We start from the raw sequence: 15,713 nt of genomic DNA, 5'->3' as shown, positions 1-15,713 counted from the left end.
ACCCTGTTACTCTTCGGCTCCTCAAATTTCGTCCTCATCTCCATATCTCTTTTTATCGCTTCGTAGCGCCTGAAACGCTCTTTTAATTGCTCGATATTCCTGGCTCCGTATAGCACAGTCTTGTTCGCGACCTCGTCGGGAATGCCTTGAATAATGTAGTCTATCAAGGATTGCGTATCAACCCTTCCTTGTTTTGCAATCCCGCACATGTGATACATATATTGTTGCAGACTCTCATCTGCTTTCTTCTTTCTATGGGATAACTCGCCATGTATCTGTTGGTCGCTTACTACATTTTCAAACTCATTCCTCAACGCCTTTTTTAGCTTTGCCCAGGACTTCGCGCATCGTTTTTGTCGTACGAAGGCCTGAGCGGAGCCTGCGAGTAATTTCTTAGCATAGGCCACCATGTGGGCGTCTGACCAACCCCACACTTCTGCCATTTCCTCGAAGTCTTCCACCCACTGATTTACCCTCAGCAGATCATCCCCGCTGAATTTCTCTAATGAGTCTTCCACGTCTTTAAGACTCAACATCGAACCGACGCATACCTTCTGCTGCTACTCATCGCGGTCCTGATACACCGCTCGCGTGCCTCTCCTGTATTCTCGCGCGCCTTGTTTATCGTCCTCGCCTTCACTTTCGTCGGAGCTCTCTTCTTCCGACGATACATCGTCTCCTTCTAGGGCCGCCTGTAGCCGCGCGCGTAGTACGGATTTTCTTCCCGTTACCTTCAACCCCAAGCTAACGAGACGCGCTCTCAGCTCTTTCGTCCTCAGCTTCTCGAGGTCTTCCTCTCCCTCTTGACTGCGTTCGGCTCTCTGCTTGCTTCTTAGATCTCGCTGGTTTGTTGGTTCTTCGCCACGCTTCGAATCCTTAGGAGTAGATCGACCAGGTTTGCACGCTCTGTTCAACCTGGCAACCAGCACTGATCTCGCACCGGATATAGGCAGATTCATCTGTGCGAGCTTACTCCTCAGCTCCTCCAGCGTCAAATCCTCTTCACCCGACAATCGTTCGTCTTCAACGTTTGCCATTTTATTCTATTCTTTTCTACTCCCGCAGAAATAGCTCCGTTAAATCGTATCGTTTCTCTGTCTTATTCAATCCCGGACGAGCCCCCACTTGTAATATCGGAATATATTAATAATGGATTGAAAATACAGATATTAGTTAGACAGAGAAACGATGTTTGATTAACAGGAAAACTAAATGCAACGCTCGTATTTACAACAAATAACTTGAGAACTATTTGGTAACTCTCTCTCTCTCTCTCTCTCTCTCTCTCTCTCTCTCTCACTAGCAACTCTAACACTCGACAACACTCGCAACTCAATTCTAACGACTCTATGCTTCGACGTCTCGATCAACTCTGATTCTCGCAACACGCACACTTTTCGATTCGCCTTGGATAGCGAAACCGTCCTTCTTCTAACGCGTTTTTAATACGCGATGGCGCTATCACTTTCTAAAAGCGTCGTCTTTACATTTCCGATGGCCACGGGCACATCCGACTGCCAGATATACAATGTGTTATAAGAGTATCATTACCATACTTTTCATGAAAAGAGCAATTTTTCTTGATAACTATACTCTGTAACATAGATTGAAGTCGCTGATTTGATCCCTCTGATATCGTTGTCTTATGAGAGTCTCGTCTGGTCTTGATTGGTTCTGTTGACTCTTATCGTTGTGAAAAATCGATTCGTTGTGTACCTTTTTTGTATAGAGAATTATTTTGTGGTAGAATATAATGTTGTAATATTTGTGGTCTTTACTTTACTAATTTTGTCACTGAGCCGCTCTTTGGTTAGTTGAGCGATTCATATTCCGCATATATTCCGTACTTGCTTCGCTTGGTACTTTTATAATTTTCGCAGTTACAATAAAAAATTTAATTCTTAACAGATTAAAGATTTAACCTCTTGCTTTATAGTGTACAATAATTTTTTTTTTTTTTTTTATAGGTTATGTGATCCATAGTTTGAGTAAGTAGTACATATATATATATTTACGTGACAAGCTTTCATTTCAATCTATATTTAAGATTAATATTTTATCAGTTTCTGTTCGTAACAACATCGAAGTAGTCAATAAGTTTGAAGAGTATAATTAAGGAAGTTATGAAGCAAGAGGTTAAGAACAAATTCTGAAAGAGGTTATGTACAACTCAGTAGTACTGCTTTACATTACTTTGCGAATTACTTTTCAAGCATAAAAATAGTTTAACAGCCACTTATAGTTACTTCCTTACCATTACATTCATTAAATTCGTTTGATTTTGTAAACAAAATAACCACGCTGACCAGTCTCTTATTTAAAATAGAATTATTTTGTCATATATCCAACAGTTTACTTTCTCTTCGCTTTGTCTCGTATTACGACTTTATAACGGTGTTTCTTTAAACTTTAAACGATCGTAATAAATGTATTTACGGACGATGACTGATATCTGGTCTGTCTTAAAGTTGCAACTAATTAGTGCCCCGTTACTTTGGACGTTATGAAATGTTGTATAACCAAAGACTTATCTTCTCTTTTGGTAGTTGCATAAGAGAAGACTGAGCCGTTGAAACGCTCGAATAGATTAGCTGATTCGCTTAACGTATTTTTACTTCCGACGAGCTAAACACAAGAGCAGAAAGCACATAAGGAATAATACAGAAACGTCAAACGTATACAGAAATATATTTCGTAAAAGCATTAGTACGTAACATGTCTTTATAATTCTATTTATGTATAGTAAAATGGCTTGTATCCATTTTCATGAATTATAACTGACATTTCAAAGCATTCATGTAGATATGTAACTCTCGTTAATTAATAATTTAACAATGCGTCATGAAACGTATCATTTTCGTTTCTTCCTTTGTTTCGTTATACACAGGAACGAATTTGTAAATAAAGATGTATAATCAACGATAACATATGACAGCGAGTATAATAACTGTCAGCAAAGGAAGAGGTCGGTAAAATGATTGTGGTTGATTTCAGTGTATCGGTAAATAAGCTTTGACAGACGTTGCCGGGGGACTCGGTGTCGGTGAAACCGCGACGATGAAATGATTGTCAGTAATTTAAAGATAACCCAATTTATTGATCTGTCTCCCCTTCATGGCGTTGTACGTCTCTCTATAAAACATATTCTACCTCGGAGGGCTGAAAAATTTAACTTGGTCTCACTGGACTGGACTGTAAGTAAGAAAATTGAAATGCAAAATCCACGTGTGAGCGCAACGGTTTAGATGGAAAGTTCGATAGGACAATTATGTATATTAGCCTGAAAGAAAGCTCGTGGCTTCGCACGCAACACGTAATTTCCCTCTCTGAAATAATCCTATTACAACGATACGATTTAAAATTTTCCTTAACAGACCTCGCAATGTAATTCTTCATCTACAATTTTTTATTCGGCCTGAAACAAGAGACTTTCGAAGCCTTATAGAGTCTCGCGAATCTAAAAGTCAGGTTTCAACGTATTTTCGCGTCTTATTCTATAATACTGAAGACATTAAAGGTGTTAACGATTATTGTCTCACTATGTACGTACATCAAACGAGTACTTACGTAAGAGACGAATGGAAATGGAAACAGCCGAGAATAATTGAAGATAATTTGAATACGTTCCAGGCTATAATACAATTTCTCGTGAACCGTAATTGATTCGCAGAAGGGAATTGCTGCTTCTCACGACTAGCAAAGTGTTTCGCAAAAAAAGAAAAAAAAGAAAAATGGTATCGGAAGGATAGAAAAAAAGCGGTGGCCTACATCAAGCAATCTTCATGCCGATAATGCATTTATTATTCAGTTCGTTCATTTTCTATCGCGTAACAGACACTGGGATAACTGACAGAACGAGCGTATAAATCTTGCATCTCTCAACCTGACTTCTCCCAATTCGCATACTTCCATCCTTCGTATAAGTGACAATGAATCAGAAGAGTTTCATAGCAATATTGAACAACATACAGTCAACTACAACACCATTAGATACATCCACCATACAGTCAACTACAACACCATTAGATAACAGCAATACAATAGATTATAATTTTCTACGTGTCATTGATTCATCATCATCATTTTCCATTTTTTTAGCATATGTAAAAACGTATCTGACGTAATCTTACCTCGCTCTTTGAGTAAAAAAATCCATTCAAATGAAACAAAGGGAAAAGAAATAAGAAAACAAACACTCACATATGAATCTTCATTACATAACTGTATGTACTCCTCGAGGTATAATTACTCAGACACGTTACAGCGTACCTTCTTCGTTCCCTGATGGCTGATGTTGATCGTTGACGTTTATAATGAAAGAATTTCGTCAACGGCGCCATCTGGATCCTTGTTGAAAAATTAAAATAGCCGCAACAGCACCATTAAGCTCATCACCCAGAGTAGCTCTTGTTGCTGAGTCGTGGAGGAATTCTTATCATCAACGACATAAACTATACCAGTTCTGGTAACGTTCTTCAGATGGTCCAGGCACTCGAACTCGCAATATCGCTCTCCAACACGGAATTTCTTGCATGTCTGTAGTAAAAAGAAATCGATCAATTGTACAGATCAATCGTCACTCGACTGCTCGAGAATTCAGATCATCCAGAGAATAGAATAGAGACGTGGAAAAATGTAGTGCGATCATCGCAGTGGGAGGAAATAGGGGGATAGGGACCAAATGAATGAACGAGATGTTAAGGACAACTGACGATAAGTTCTTCTTTTGTCGGGAATTGCATGTTTGTGAATGGTTTGTGGGTGGTTAGGTGGAGAGAATTGAAGAGTTTGGAGGTGACTGGAAGAGTGTTTTGGGCAAGGTAGATTGCAGAATGGTTGCGGTAGCATTGTGTTAATTATGGGTTTGTACATGTAATCTTTGTATGTATCACTACATACAACCTAACGTATATTTTTAATAATACATCAGAGTTTTAGTTATTTCATAGCTATGAATTTTATACTCTATAATCTTGACGTTTTATTTCACAGAAGCGTTTGAATATCCATAAAAATTAAATGAACCAATGTATTCATTATCTTATAGAGAAGATATATTATTTTTAATTATGTTCCAATTATTTATCATGATCCTGATTTCCTTATTCTGAAAATTTGAAAGGAAGTTTTGTAGTTTGATACTTTCAGCGACAAAGGGTCAATATTGCTTTAGTATATTTCGTCACATATACATGTATATCTATATGTCGGAGATGAAAGGACACCGGAACCTTTGGATAGCCCCGCAACATTGCAATCTAAAGTCTACTATAACTGTAACTAAACTATTGTAGTTATTCAATCCGATTGTAATTGTTCGAGATTAGTGACGGTGAGCTTTGGCTCGAGGTGACAGTCTGTCGCCCAACGTAGCCGCGGTCAAGGGATGAACGCTTTGCCTAACAAAGGTATGGAGTAATTCTATAGCTCTCCTTAAAAGAAATATTCGTGGCGACACGCGACAGTAAACATTCCCACGGTTTCTGTCCCGTGGCTCGCCACACGCAGACCCTATTCTTCGAGTAAGATGATTGCCAGATGTCGATGCGTCTCCGCAGTACATGTTCGGCTAGCCCGAGGGCCCGTTATAAATCTTAAGGTTTAGTTAACTAAAGTCCTTCAAACAGACAAACAGTCTTTGTCCCAACTACGGGAAGATAGGGGAGACATATTTTTCAACGAGCGGCGTCTCCCACTAGCAACTTTCCCTCGAGGGCGGCTACCATCTTTTTCTAACCACCGATATGGAGATTGACCAATTAGCAGCAACGTCAATTTCCCTTACTTCCTAAACGAAGGCTTTCCTCGACGAATCCGATGATCTCGTGTCCTTAGACACACCCCATTATAGTTTTCCTCTGTGGCATCATCGGGACGGGACGGGCATTCTTTTACGCGCTCCCGTCGACCAAAGAGTAACGTCTTTACGCTCAGCAATTATTTTTACGAATCAGACTTAGATTCAGCGAGAACGCCCATCTGTCATCCCGTTGGCCGCGGATTCGTTATCGAACCGGAGACCATTGTCACTAGTGTCGCGGACGTCTCACCGCCGTGGTAGATTGTCAAACCTGTGTTATTCATACCTGTGTCAATAAATCGTATCTTCGTTACACCGCAACGATGGCTACCTTCAATGAAGACTCCTCAAACACCGACAACCCTATCCCCAATGTCATTCCGACATATATATCCACCGAAAATGCGCTCTTGTAGACAAACGCTCGATTCGCGTCATAGCTTTTAAAGCTTGTCGCATCTCAATCCGTTGGAAAAAGTTTTTCCTGTAGCATATTTTATTTTTACGAACCAACAAGGTCTTTGTTTATTTCCTTCTGCTTTTGCTCCAATTTCCCCATTGTTTTTTCAAGGATAGTATTTCAGAGCCACTAGTCAAGTTTATTGTAACAATAAACGTACGTTTCGGAAACATTTTGTGCTGTGAAACAGAATACACTAAAGTTTGAAGGTCACATCGATTTTCGAAAGTTTATAAATGGAGGTGTATGACAGTATCACCAGCTGTTGCTGTCCAAGTAACTCCAACATCGAAATACTACAACGATTCCAATCGAAAACGCTAAGAGCCTTAATAGACGCACCTTGATATGTTACCAACGAAACCATCCATCGCGACCTCAAGATACCTACAGTCAAAGAGGAAATAGCAAAATATAGCGACAGATATAGCAAAAGAGTCAACAAACACCGAAACCCCCTAATCACTGGACTACTCGATACGACGGACCAGATTCGATTTCTTTTTACTACAGACATGCAAAAAATTTCGTCTTGGAAAGCGATGTTGCGAGTTCGAATGCCTGGATCACATGAAGAACATTACCGGAACTGGTAAAGTTTATGTCGTTGATGATAATAATTCCTCCACGACTCAGCAACAAAAGCTACTCTGGGTGATGAGCTTAATGGTGCTGTTGCGGCTAGTTTAATTTTTCAACAGGGATCCAGATGGCGCCGTTGACGAAATTCTTTCACTATAAACGTCAACGATCAACATCAGCCATCAGGGAACGAAGAAGGTACGCTGTAACGTGTCTGAGTAATTATACCTCGAGGAGTACATACAGTTATGTAATGAAGATTCGTATGTGAGTGTTTGTTTTCTTATTTCTTTTCCCTTTGTTTCATTTGAATGGATTTTTGTACTCAAAGAGCGAGGTAAGATTACGTCAGATACGTTTTTACATATGCTAAAAAAATGGAAAATGATGATGATGAATCAATGACACGTAGAAAATAATAATCTATTGTATTGCTGTTATCTAATGGTGTTGTAGTTGACTGTATGGTGGATGTATCTAATGGTGCTGTAGTTGACTGTATGTTGTTCAATATTGCTATGAAGCTCTTCTGATTTATTGTCACTTATACGAAGGATGGAAGTATACGAAATTGATAAAATTATTAATAATATTTACGAAGAGAAAGTAAACTGTTGGATATATGACAAAATAATTCTATTTTAAATAAGAGACTGGTCAGCGTGGTTATTTAGTTTACAAAATCAAACGAATTTAATGAATGTAATGGTAAGGAAGTAACTATAAGTGGCTGTTAAACTATTTTTATGCTTGAAAAGTAATTCGCAAAGTAATGTAAAGCAGTACTACTGAGTTGTACATAACCTCTTTCAGAATTTGTTCTTAACCTCTTGCTTCATAGCTTCCTTAATTATACTCTTCAAACTTATTGACTACTTCGATGTTGTTACGAACAGAAACTGATAAAATATTAATCTTAAATATAGATTGAAATGAAAGCTTATCACGTAAATATATCTCTGTGTGTTTGTGTGTGTGTGTGTGTGTGTGTGTGTGTGTGTGTGTGTGTGTGTGTGTGTGTGTGTGTGTGTGTGTGTGTGTGTGTGTGTGTGTGTGTGTGTGTGTGTGTGTGTGTGTGTGTGTGTGTGTGTGTGTGTGTGTGTGTGTGTGTACTGCTTACTCAAACTATGGATCACATAACCTATACAAAAAAAAAAAAAAAAAAAAAAAAAAATTATTGTACACTATAAAGCAAGAGGTTAAATCTTTAATCTGTTAAGAATTAAATTTTTTATTGTAACTGCGAAAATTATAAAAGTACCAAGCGAAGCAAGTACGGAATATAGGGATATAGGAAGCGATGGGGAACAGCAAGTAACTCCAACATCGAAATACTACAACGATTCCAATCGAAAACGCTAAGAGCCTTAATAGACGCACCTTGGTATGTTACCAACGAAACCATCCATCGCGACCTCAAGATACCTACAGTCAAAGAGGAAATAGCAAAATATAGCGACAGATATAGCAAAAGAGTCAAGAAACACCGAAACCCCCTAATCACTGGACTACTCGATACGACGGACCAGATTCGCAGGCTGAAGAGGCACTACCCGCTAGACCTAAACGTTAGATTCATTTAATTATCCAAATTAAGCTAATGCACTTACTTATAATACTTATAAATTATACCTATCTATAATAAGTATTAACTTATTGTAAATAAACAGCCATGTCACTGCGCCACGCCAGAAAAATTACTGAAAATTCTCAACGCGAGAATTGATTGTAATTCCAACAAATAAATAAAAAAAAAAAAAAGCTGTTGCTGTCCCCAAGCGCCAAAATACGTTCTGACTACTATTTTATGTATCTCACAGAAGTATGTCTTCATTCATCATCTCCCATGCCATCCACCAACGTGTTCTTAACATGTTATCTCCTAGTAAAATATTGATATTGAGTCAGATATCCAACTGAATAATCTTTTCGGTGTCTACTATAAGACATTTAAAACCAAGGCTCGTACACACGTGTGCTTATACGTCAGATGTAATACTTAACACGAAACCTGCTTATATTAATATTAAATTTATGCATAGTAGGATGTTCGACCTTTGTAAAAATGAAATTATAATACATACAGTTTCACCGTGGAAAAGTGAATCTTTCTAGCATGTCCACGCAAATGCAGCGGAGGGGAGGACTGTGCATGCACCAAACAACTTTACGTTCGTAATTTTTCACACAAATGTACAACTGTAGGGAAATAATTATCTCTGATTTTTCGGATGTTAGGAATCGACAATATCGCATAACGGAATGCTGTGTTCTACGTATTCTATTTTTGTTACGAAAGTGGTACAAACGAAGTCCACGTAAGAATAGTACAACAAAATCGGTTGAGGTTAGGTTATCGTGCAGATATCGCGGCTTTTGCATTGGAAATCACGCAACTGCCAGTCTCGTCGTTCCTTGTAAACGAAAGAAAGGTATTGTAATCGGTCGGAATTAACATAAAACTCGTCGCATGCGACCATATGGCCTGAATGTTGAATAAACGAGAGTAGAGCGCGAGCTATGTGATTCTAACCGTTTAGGCGGAAACTAATGATTGTAACCAGAGCCGAGATATATGCCAATATTACTTTGCTCGACAAAGCGTATAAGATGAGGAGAGAATCGCGATAAGGTAGAACAAGAGACAGATATTCTCTACGTAAAGCAAGTCTGTCAACTAGATTGAAATCCTATAGCTATAACTACAGTGAATCCATATTCTGGCGAATTGTCTTTTCACAAATGAAGCTTCTGAAGAACGGAATTGATACAATAACTACTGTTCATTCATAACTACTGTTGTAAGAATCTATATATTTGTCTATCTATATCTATATATATCGATCTATATATATTTGTCAGAATGTCATTTTATCAAAAAACCCATCCTCTGTAATCATAGTTTAACGAAGCATAATTAATAGAAGAGGTAGAGCGTTAAGTGGAGATGATTTAATCACAGTTAAGTAGATAAATCTCTATATTAGTCTCTTTAATTAAAATGTCCTACGTTTTATTTGCGTCATTTTTTTTCTTCATCCAATTTAAAATGTTTAAATAACAATAGCCTATACAATATAATTTTATGTAAAAAAATTGATTATACCATGTTTATTACAGATATTTAACATTTTTGTGTACATACAAAATTTAGATTATACCTCGCTTGAGAACAAAAATTCTATTTGTTTTCCTAACATGTACTAATAATTATTGATCAAACTAGAAAAAGCTGGAGGAGATTACTTAGGAAGATTACTTAGCATCTTATATTCCTGGCAAGAGAAAATGAAAAATTCGTTTCTTCTCTTTGCTTCCCTGTTCCTTCTTTCCTCCTTTTTCCCTTTTTACATCGCGTTGTTTTACATCGCAATTTACATTTATTTGTAAAGTTTGAATCTTCTCGATATTGAAGATGTTGAAGCTGCAAGTATGTATTTCATTTTAATCCATTCGAGACCGAGATTTAATTGTAAGACGATACCTAGGTGTCGGTACGATCTGAATGTTTAGTTAGAATGATTCTGTGTTTTACTCTCTCCAGGGTATCCTTTTCATACTTTGATTTTAAATCGATGACAATCTTAAATAGTATGCCTCATATTTTTAAAATATAAAATTATATACTATGTTATTCTATAATGTATTATGTACAGTCATATATATATATATATATATAATAATTCTATATTGAAAAAAATATGAAATTAACATGATATATACATTACTACGTAAGTTATATATAAAATATGTATATTATACCCTTGCCTACTGACTGATATGAATTTCTTTCGGTCTCGAATGCGTTAAAAGAGAGCGCAAAGAAGGCGAAATTACTTATTGTAATTAGTAAATCGACCTGAGAGGCAGACAGATACAAGAAAGAAGGAATATTATATTAGCGGCATTATCATGTTTTTGCTCTCTTTAAGTCTTTCATCGAGACAGACAATCTACAGGTATTAATCGACCAATTTCTCCAAGCTGATAACTTCGAATTGATGTTTCTATATAAGAAGTGTTATGTGTTAATCTGTCTAAATGTTTAAAAGGTGTTATAAATTAAATGTTGTTAAACGATACGTAATTGCCTTTTGATCGTAAATTTTACTATCAAGGGGTCTTTTATGTATGCGTAATCATTGTGAATTATAACAATTTATGTGATCGATATTAAAGGTGTTTAAAAGCATGTAGTTTTTTTCTATATTACTATTCTCCTATATTATTATCCTATATTATTATAGCATTCCTATATTATTATAATATCCAATTACATGTTGATACACAAGATATACAGATTATTATTTATAACGTTTTGGTTTTCTTAATTGAGTCATTCATTTAGTACAAATGATAAGAAATTAGTAATAATTCACAAAAAAAGGATATCGTAGTAGAAATATTATAAAAAAACATTTTCTGTTTTAGTGTAGAGTTACTCCTTCTTACAGACAGTGTCGTACAAATCTGTACGTCTCTGAGAAAATGTAGGTATCTGAGCCCTTACTTCCTCAACAACTTTTAGATCTGATAGAAAAAAGAAACATACGAAGTAATAAGTAATGCTTACTAATAAATTCAACAAATACAGAGGAAGATGGCTAAATCGATAAATTAACGAGACTAAAAATTAATTACATCATGGATCTCTCGCTTTTAATTTTAAGCTGTAAATTACCGATATCGGTGACTGCCATATTCTCTTGAGTTTCCAAATCGTAAAGAATCTTTCCCCAGGGATTGGTCAACTGTGTATGTCCCCATGCGACGTAACTTGCTTAAGGAACACGAGCCGGTGATATGCAGGCAACGTATAATTGATTATCATTCGCTCTGAAACGCTGAAGTAATGACCAGTGCAGTGGTCCAGTGGTCATATTGAATGCCGCTGGATATATCAGCATTTGGCAACCTAACCCAGAGAAGCAGGAAATATGAAGCCACCGAATACCAATTAACTTCGTAGTTGCACGGTTCACATTCCATCATTTCTGAATATGCGAGGACAGTCCTCTTATTGTGCTTTTAATTCTTTTATTTGTTTCATTTTCAGCAAATATACTGGTTTTTTTAAATTAAGCTTCTGTTTATACAGAGTTACAGATTATATTAATTTTATATAGAATATATTTAAGAAAGATATTTAATTTTTTGCTAGTTAAGTATTGATCGATTAAGTTACTGTACCTTTGTTCCGATAAATGCGTGCCATTTCCTCGAATCTAATATCATAGCAAATGCCAATACCTATTTTGCAGCCCTTCACATCGAACGTCGTTAGGGAGTTACCAGGACTGAGTGAATCACTCTCTCGAAAAGTAATCTTATTAGGAATGTCGATGTCGAATAGATGTACCTAATAACATAAAAATGTAGTCGCTAATTCTATTGCTGCAACTTTTGTAATTTAATATCAAAGTTACCAACTCCTAAACTTTAATTATTTTTTATTTAATAACTGACAGCGTTTTTATCACTTTCTTTTATTAAAAAATCCTATCATTTAATAATGTTTAAAAAGGAGAAAAAATAAGCATAATAATATTTTAAGTATTTGAAAAATTTATACAACACAAACACATTACAACAAAAATGGGCGTTTCCCGTATCATAACGTATTTTATAAACCGTAAATTATAGAATTGGTTATAGTATACGTATGTACATATGTATATTCCTAAATTATTCCTAGATAGAGTCACTTTCTTCGCCCCAATATTTTCAAATTCAAAGCCATAAAGGAATATATTACTTACCTTTCGGTGTTTTGCTATCAAAGTTCCATCGGGACCCCAAATAGTACAGGTATTGTACAATTTATCGCCCTCTATTTCAGGCATCGTACCACCAACTACATAGATGTTGTTTTCTTTAGCTGCGTTCGATGAAGCAACGCTCGTTTCACCATCAGGAATACTCTCGGCGTATTTTGGAAAGTACTCTGCATTGCAATATTTCAATTAATGAAATGTCTTTTGTTCCAACCATAAATTAAATTGAAATGTTTGTCAGTTTTTTATTTTTTAAATTATTAAAATAACTAAGTTTTATATTTCGACTTAATTAAATATGCAATTACTTAGCTAATAGTATATATAATAAATTGTTTCTACAGGTTCAAAATGAAAAATGAATATTTAGAAATATTTAATTACGACAATGCTATTTGTGTTAGCATCAGTGGCTTGTTACTCAACGACTTTGCTAGTACTTTTTGAAACATAAAGTTAGTTTTCAATTAACACTTATACTAGAGGCGGAATTATAAATGCAAAATAATTGATAATACTAATTTATAAGTACCTAATTATTAGTATCTTAAAAAATATATTTATACAAAAATCACGATAATCATGAAAATGGGGAAATCCTATATTCTCGAATCAATTCACAATTTATTTTGCATATTAATTAGATTCCGCGCTCATCAGTACGTACTCACTGGCGACATCGAGAAAATGTATCGGCAATTCCTCGTACGACCAGAGGATCGGAAATATCAAAGGATATTATGGCGCAGCGCGAGTGGAGAAACAGAAACATATGAGCTTAACACCGTAATACTCTTATCATAGAAATAGAAGCAGTCCTCAATTCCCGCCCTCTAACTTCTATCTCCACCGATCCAAATGATCTCCTAGCCCTCACTCCCGGACATTTCCTCATTGGCGATTCATTAATGTGCTTACGTGATCGAGATTTCAGGGACATTCCATCGAACCGACTCTCCAAATGGCAGCATATCCAACAGCTTAAACAACATTTTTGGAACCGCTGGCATAAGGAGTATTTGAACGAGCTAACCAACCGCAATAAATGGAGCAAGGGTGGACACAGCATCCAAAAGGGCACAATCGTCATCCTCAGAGAGGACAACGTTCCCTCCATGCATTGGCCTCTGGGCCGAGTTATCAAGATTCATCCAGGCGCCGATGGTGTCATCCGGACAGCTACAGTTCAGACGGCAAAGAGCATTTTGGATCGGGGCGTCAAAAGGCTTGTCCCACTGCCAATTCAACCCGATCTCGAGAAACCCGAACAACTAGCCACCGAGACGAAATAAGATGGGAACTTCAACCACACCTCCCTAGTTTGATCGGTACCCTCTCAACGGGGGGAGAATGTTACGCCATGCGGCTTACCATAGGTCATATTCTTAACTATCGATCGCGGCACTATAATGTCGCAGACGGATCGTCGTGTCTGCCCGGCAAACAAACATTGTAGTGGCAAGCGCATGGTTCATTAAGCAGGGCGACTTCCAGAAACGTCGACTCGTGGTCGTTATTTTACCTCGCGTAAAAGAATGTGGCGTGATCCGAACGTAGTGGGGGTCGCCTTCCAGAAAAAACGAAAAAAATCGAAAGGCGTTCAGAACTTTTCGAGAAGTCGAACCGTCAACACATGTGGTATGTCGCGCATTACTTATCAACCAAAACGCAGTTACATTTTTTTTGTTCCATTTATGTCTTTCTAGTTAATAAGTTGTTGAAATAAACATTAATTTATTTGTGTTAATTCTGTGGAATTTCATTGAACTACTGAACTGATCAGTTCGTGGCGTCGATTATTTAATCGTAACGGGAAATTACAACTCTCGTTGACGTGCTATCTCGCGATCGCGTCTCTCCGCGAACGGTCGAAACAAAATGATTCACTAAAAACTGTCCTGAATTCCTAAGAATTTATTTACCGCAAAACTGACAAAGTGTTTATTTAAAACATGAGGTTGAAGGTAGTCCTTTTCTTTCATTTCATTCATTTTCATTTTCTTTCTTAAGTATGGCTAACACAATATCTAATCAATTAAAATTTTATATTTTCACGTGAAAAGTTTCTTTAGATAATTATTATCAACATGATGACTAACTCTTACGGATTAATACGTGTCTGTAGGGCAATCCGGTGGACTTGATCGGCCTTTTACTTCGAAAGTTGAGTAATCGGTGTCGCTCTCTTACGCATCTTTGAACTGTATAAATGTTTTAAAATTGTTTGATCCAGAATGTACCACACCGGACAATCAAGAAGGCAGGTGCCTTGACTACAGAAAATGTAAACCTCTGCAAGAAATATGGCAGATACAGTACCGTACAGCCACCGATTTTTATAGACGATCAGTGTGCAGATACCAGGGCAATGTTACGATCGTTTGCTGTCCGAACGATCCAAACAAAGAGAAGAGAGAAATTTTAATAAAAACTGTGTATAAGTATAAGGCTTTGCGACCACCATACTGTGGTTTTAGCAACGTCTCTCATACCAGGGTGGTCGATGGTAAACCAGCTGAACTTGGTACGTTTTATGTCTTTCTTTCCGATTAATAATAAGCCATTTACTGCAAAGAATGAACTTTAAAGGCATTAAACAGCACATCAATGTACATTTCAATTAGACTAAATAATAATGCTATGATTTTATCGGTAGTAACTTTACTTATTAACTTGAATTATTTCTTTCTTTTACTTCATGTTAGGAAGAGTATCTTTTTGCTTGAAATAAAAAATTGATATAGGAGTAATAATATGGATAGAGATCAAAAACTGTTAGGGCAGAAATTACACGTTTGAACTTTATAGTTCAGTATAGTTCAAATAGAAATTATATAGAATTATTTAATAATTTGTATTCCACTGGAATAAAAATTTAATTTCTGTCTTTATCAAATCTCTATTTCAGAGTATTTGTACGTATGTACTTATCGTCTGCTGTATGATCGAATATCGAATAGGTAATAATCGTTGTTACTCGTTATGTGAGAAAAAATTATGTACATTCACAACTATGGCTATTGCATTTTAGGCGATTGGCCATGGATCGCTGCATTAGGTTTTCGTAATCCCCGAAACCCAGACAAACCACTATGGA

The 15,713-nt window shown here is 36.6% G+C and overlaps 2 protein-coding genes across 7 annotated transcripts in view; one reads left to right on the top strand and one right to left on the bottom strand.

Moving 5' to 3' along the window:
* LOC126878216 (omega-amidase NIT2-A-like) overlaps nt 1-15,713 on the bottom strand; it is an 82,725-nt gene that overhangs the window by 40,009 nt on the left and 27,003 nt on the right. Inside the window, exon 1 of one of the 6 annotated variants that reach the window (XR_007695594.1) lies at nt 12,033-12,086. The exons of the other annotated variants lie outside the window; for them this stretch is intronic. The gene's annotated coding sequence lies outside the window, so the exon portion shown is untranslated. Of the gene's footprint in view, nt 1-12,032; nt 12,087-15,713 lie in introns of those variants that run through there. 6 annotated transcript variants of the gene reach the window in all.
* LOC126878213 (venom serine protease Bi-VSP-like) overlaps nt 13,478-15,713 on the top strand; it is a 54,331-nt gene continuing 52,095 nt past the window's right edge. Inside the window, exon 1 of the mRNA XM_050640780.1 lies at nt 13,478-14,254. Coding sequence (XP_050496737.1) covers nt 14,152-14,254 — 103 coding nt within the window. The 5' untranslated portion in view covers nt 13,478-14,151. The remainder of the gene's footprint in view (nt 14,255-15,713) is intronic.

This window comes from Bombus huntii, chromosome 2, assembly GCF_024542735.1.
Source record: "Bombus huntii isolate Logan2020A chromosome 2, iyBomHunt1.1, whole genome shotgun sequence".
NCBI lineage: Eukaryota > Metazoa > Arthropoda > Insecta > Hymenoptera > Apidae > Bombus > Bombus huntii.
Note: the sequence above shows the minus strand (reverse complement) of the source record. Positions and strands in the feature narration are given on the sequence as shown.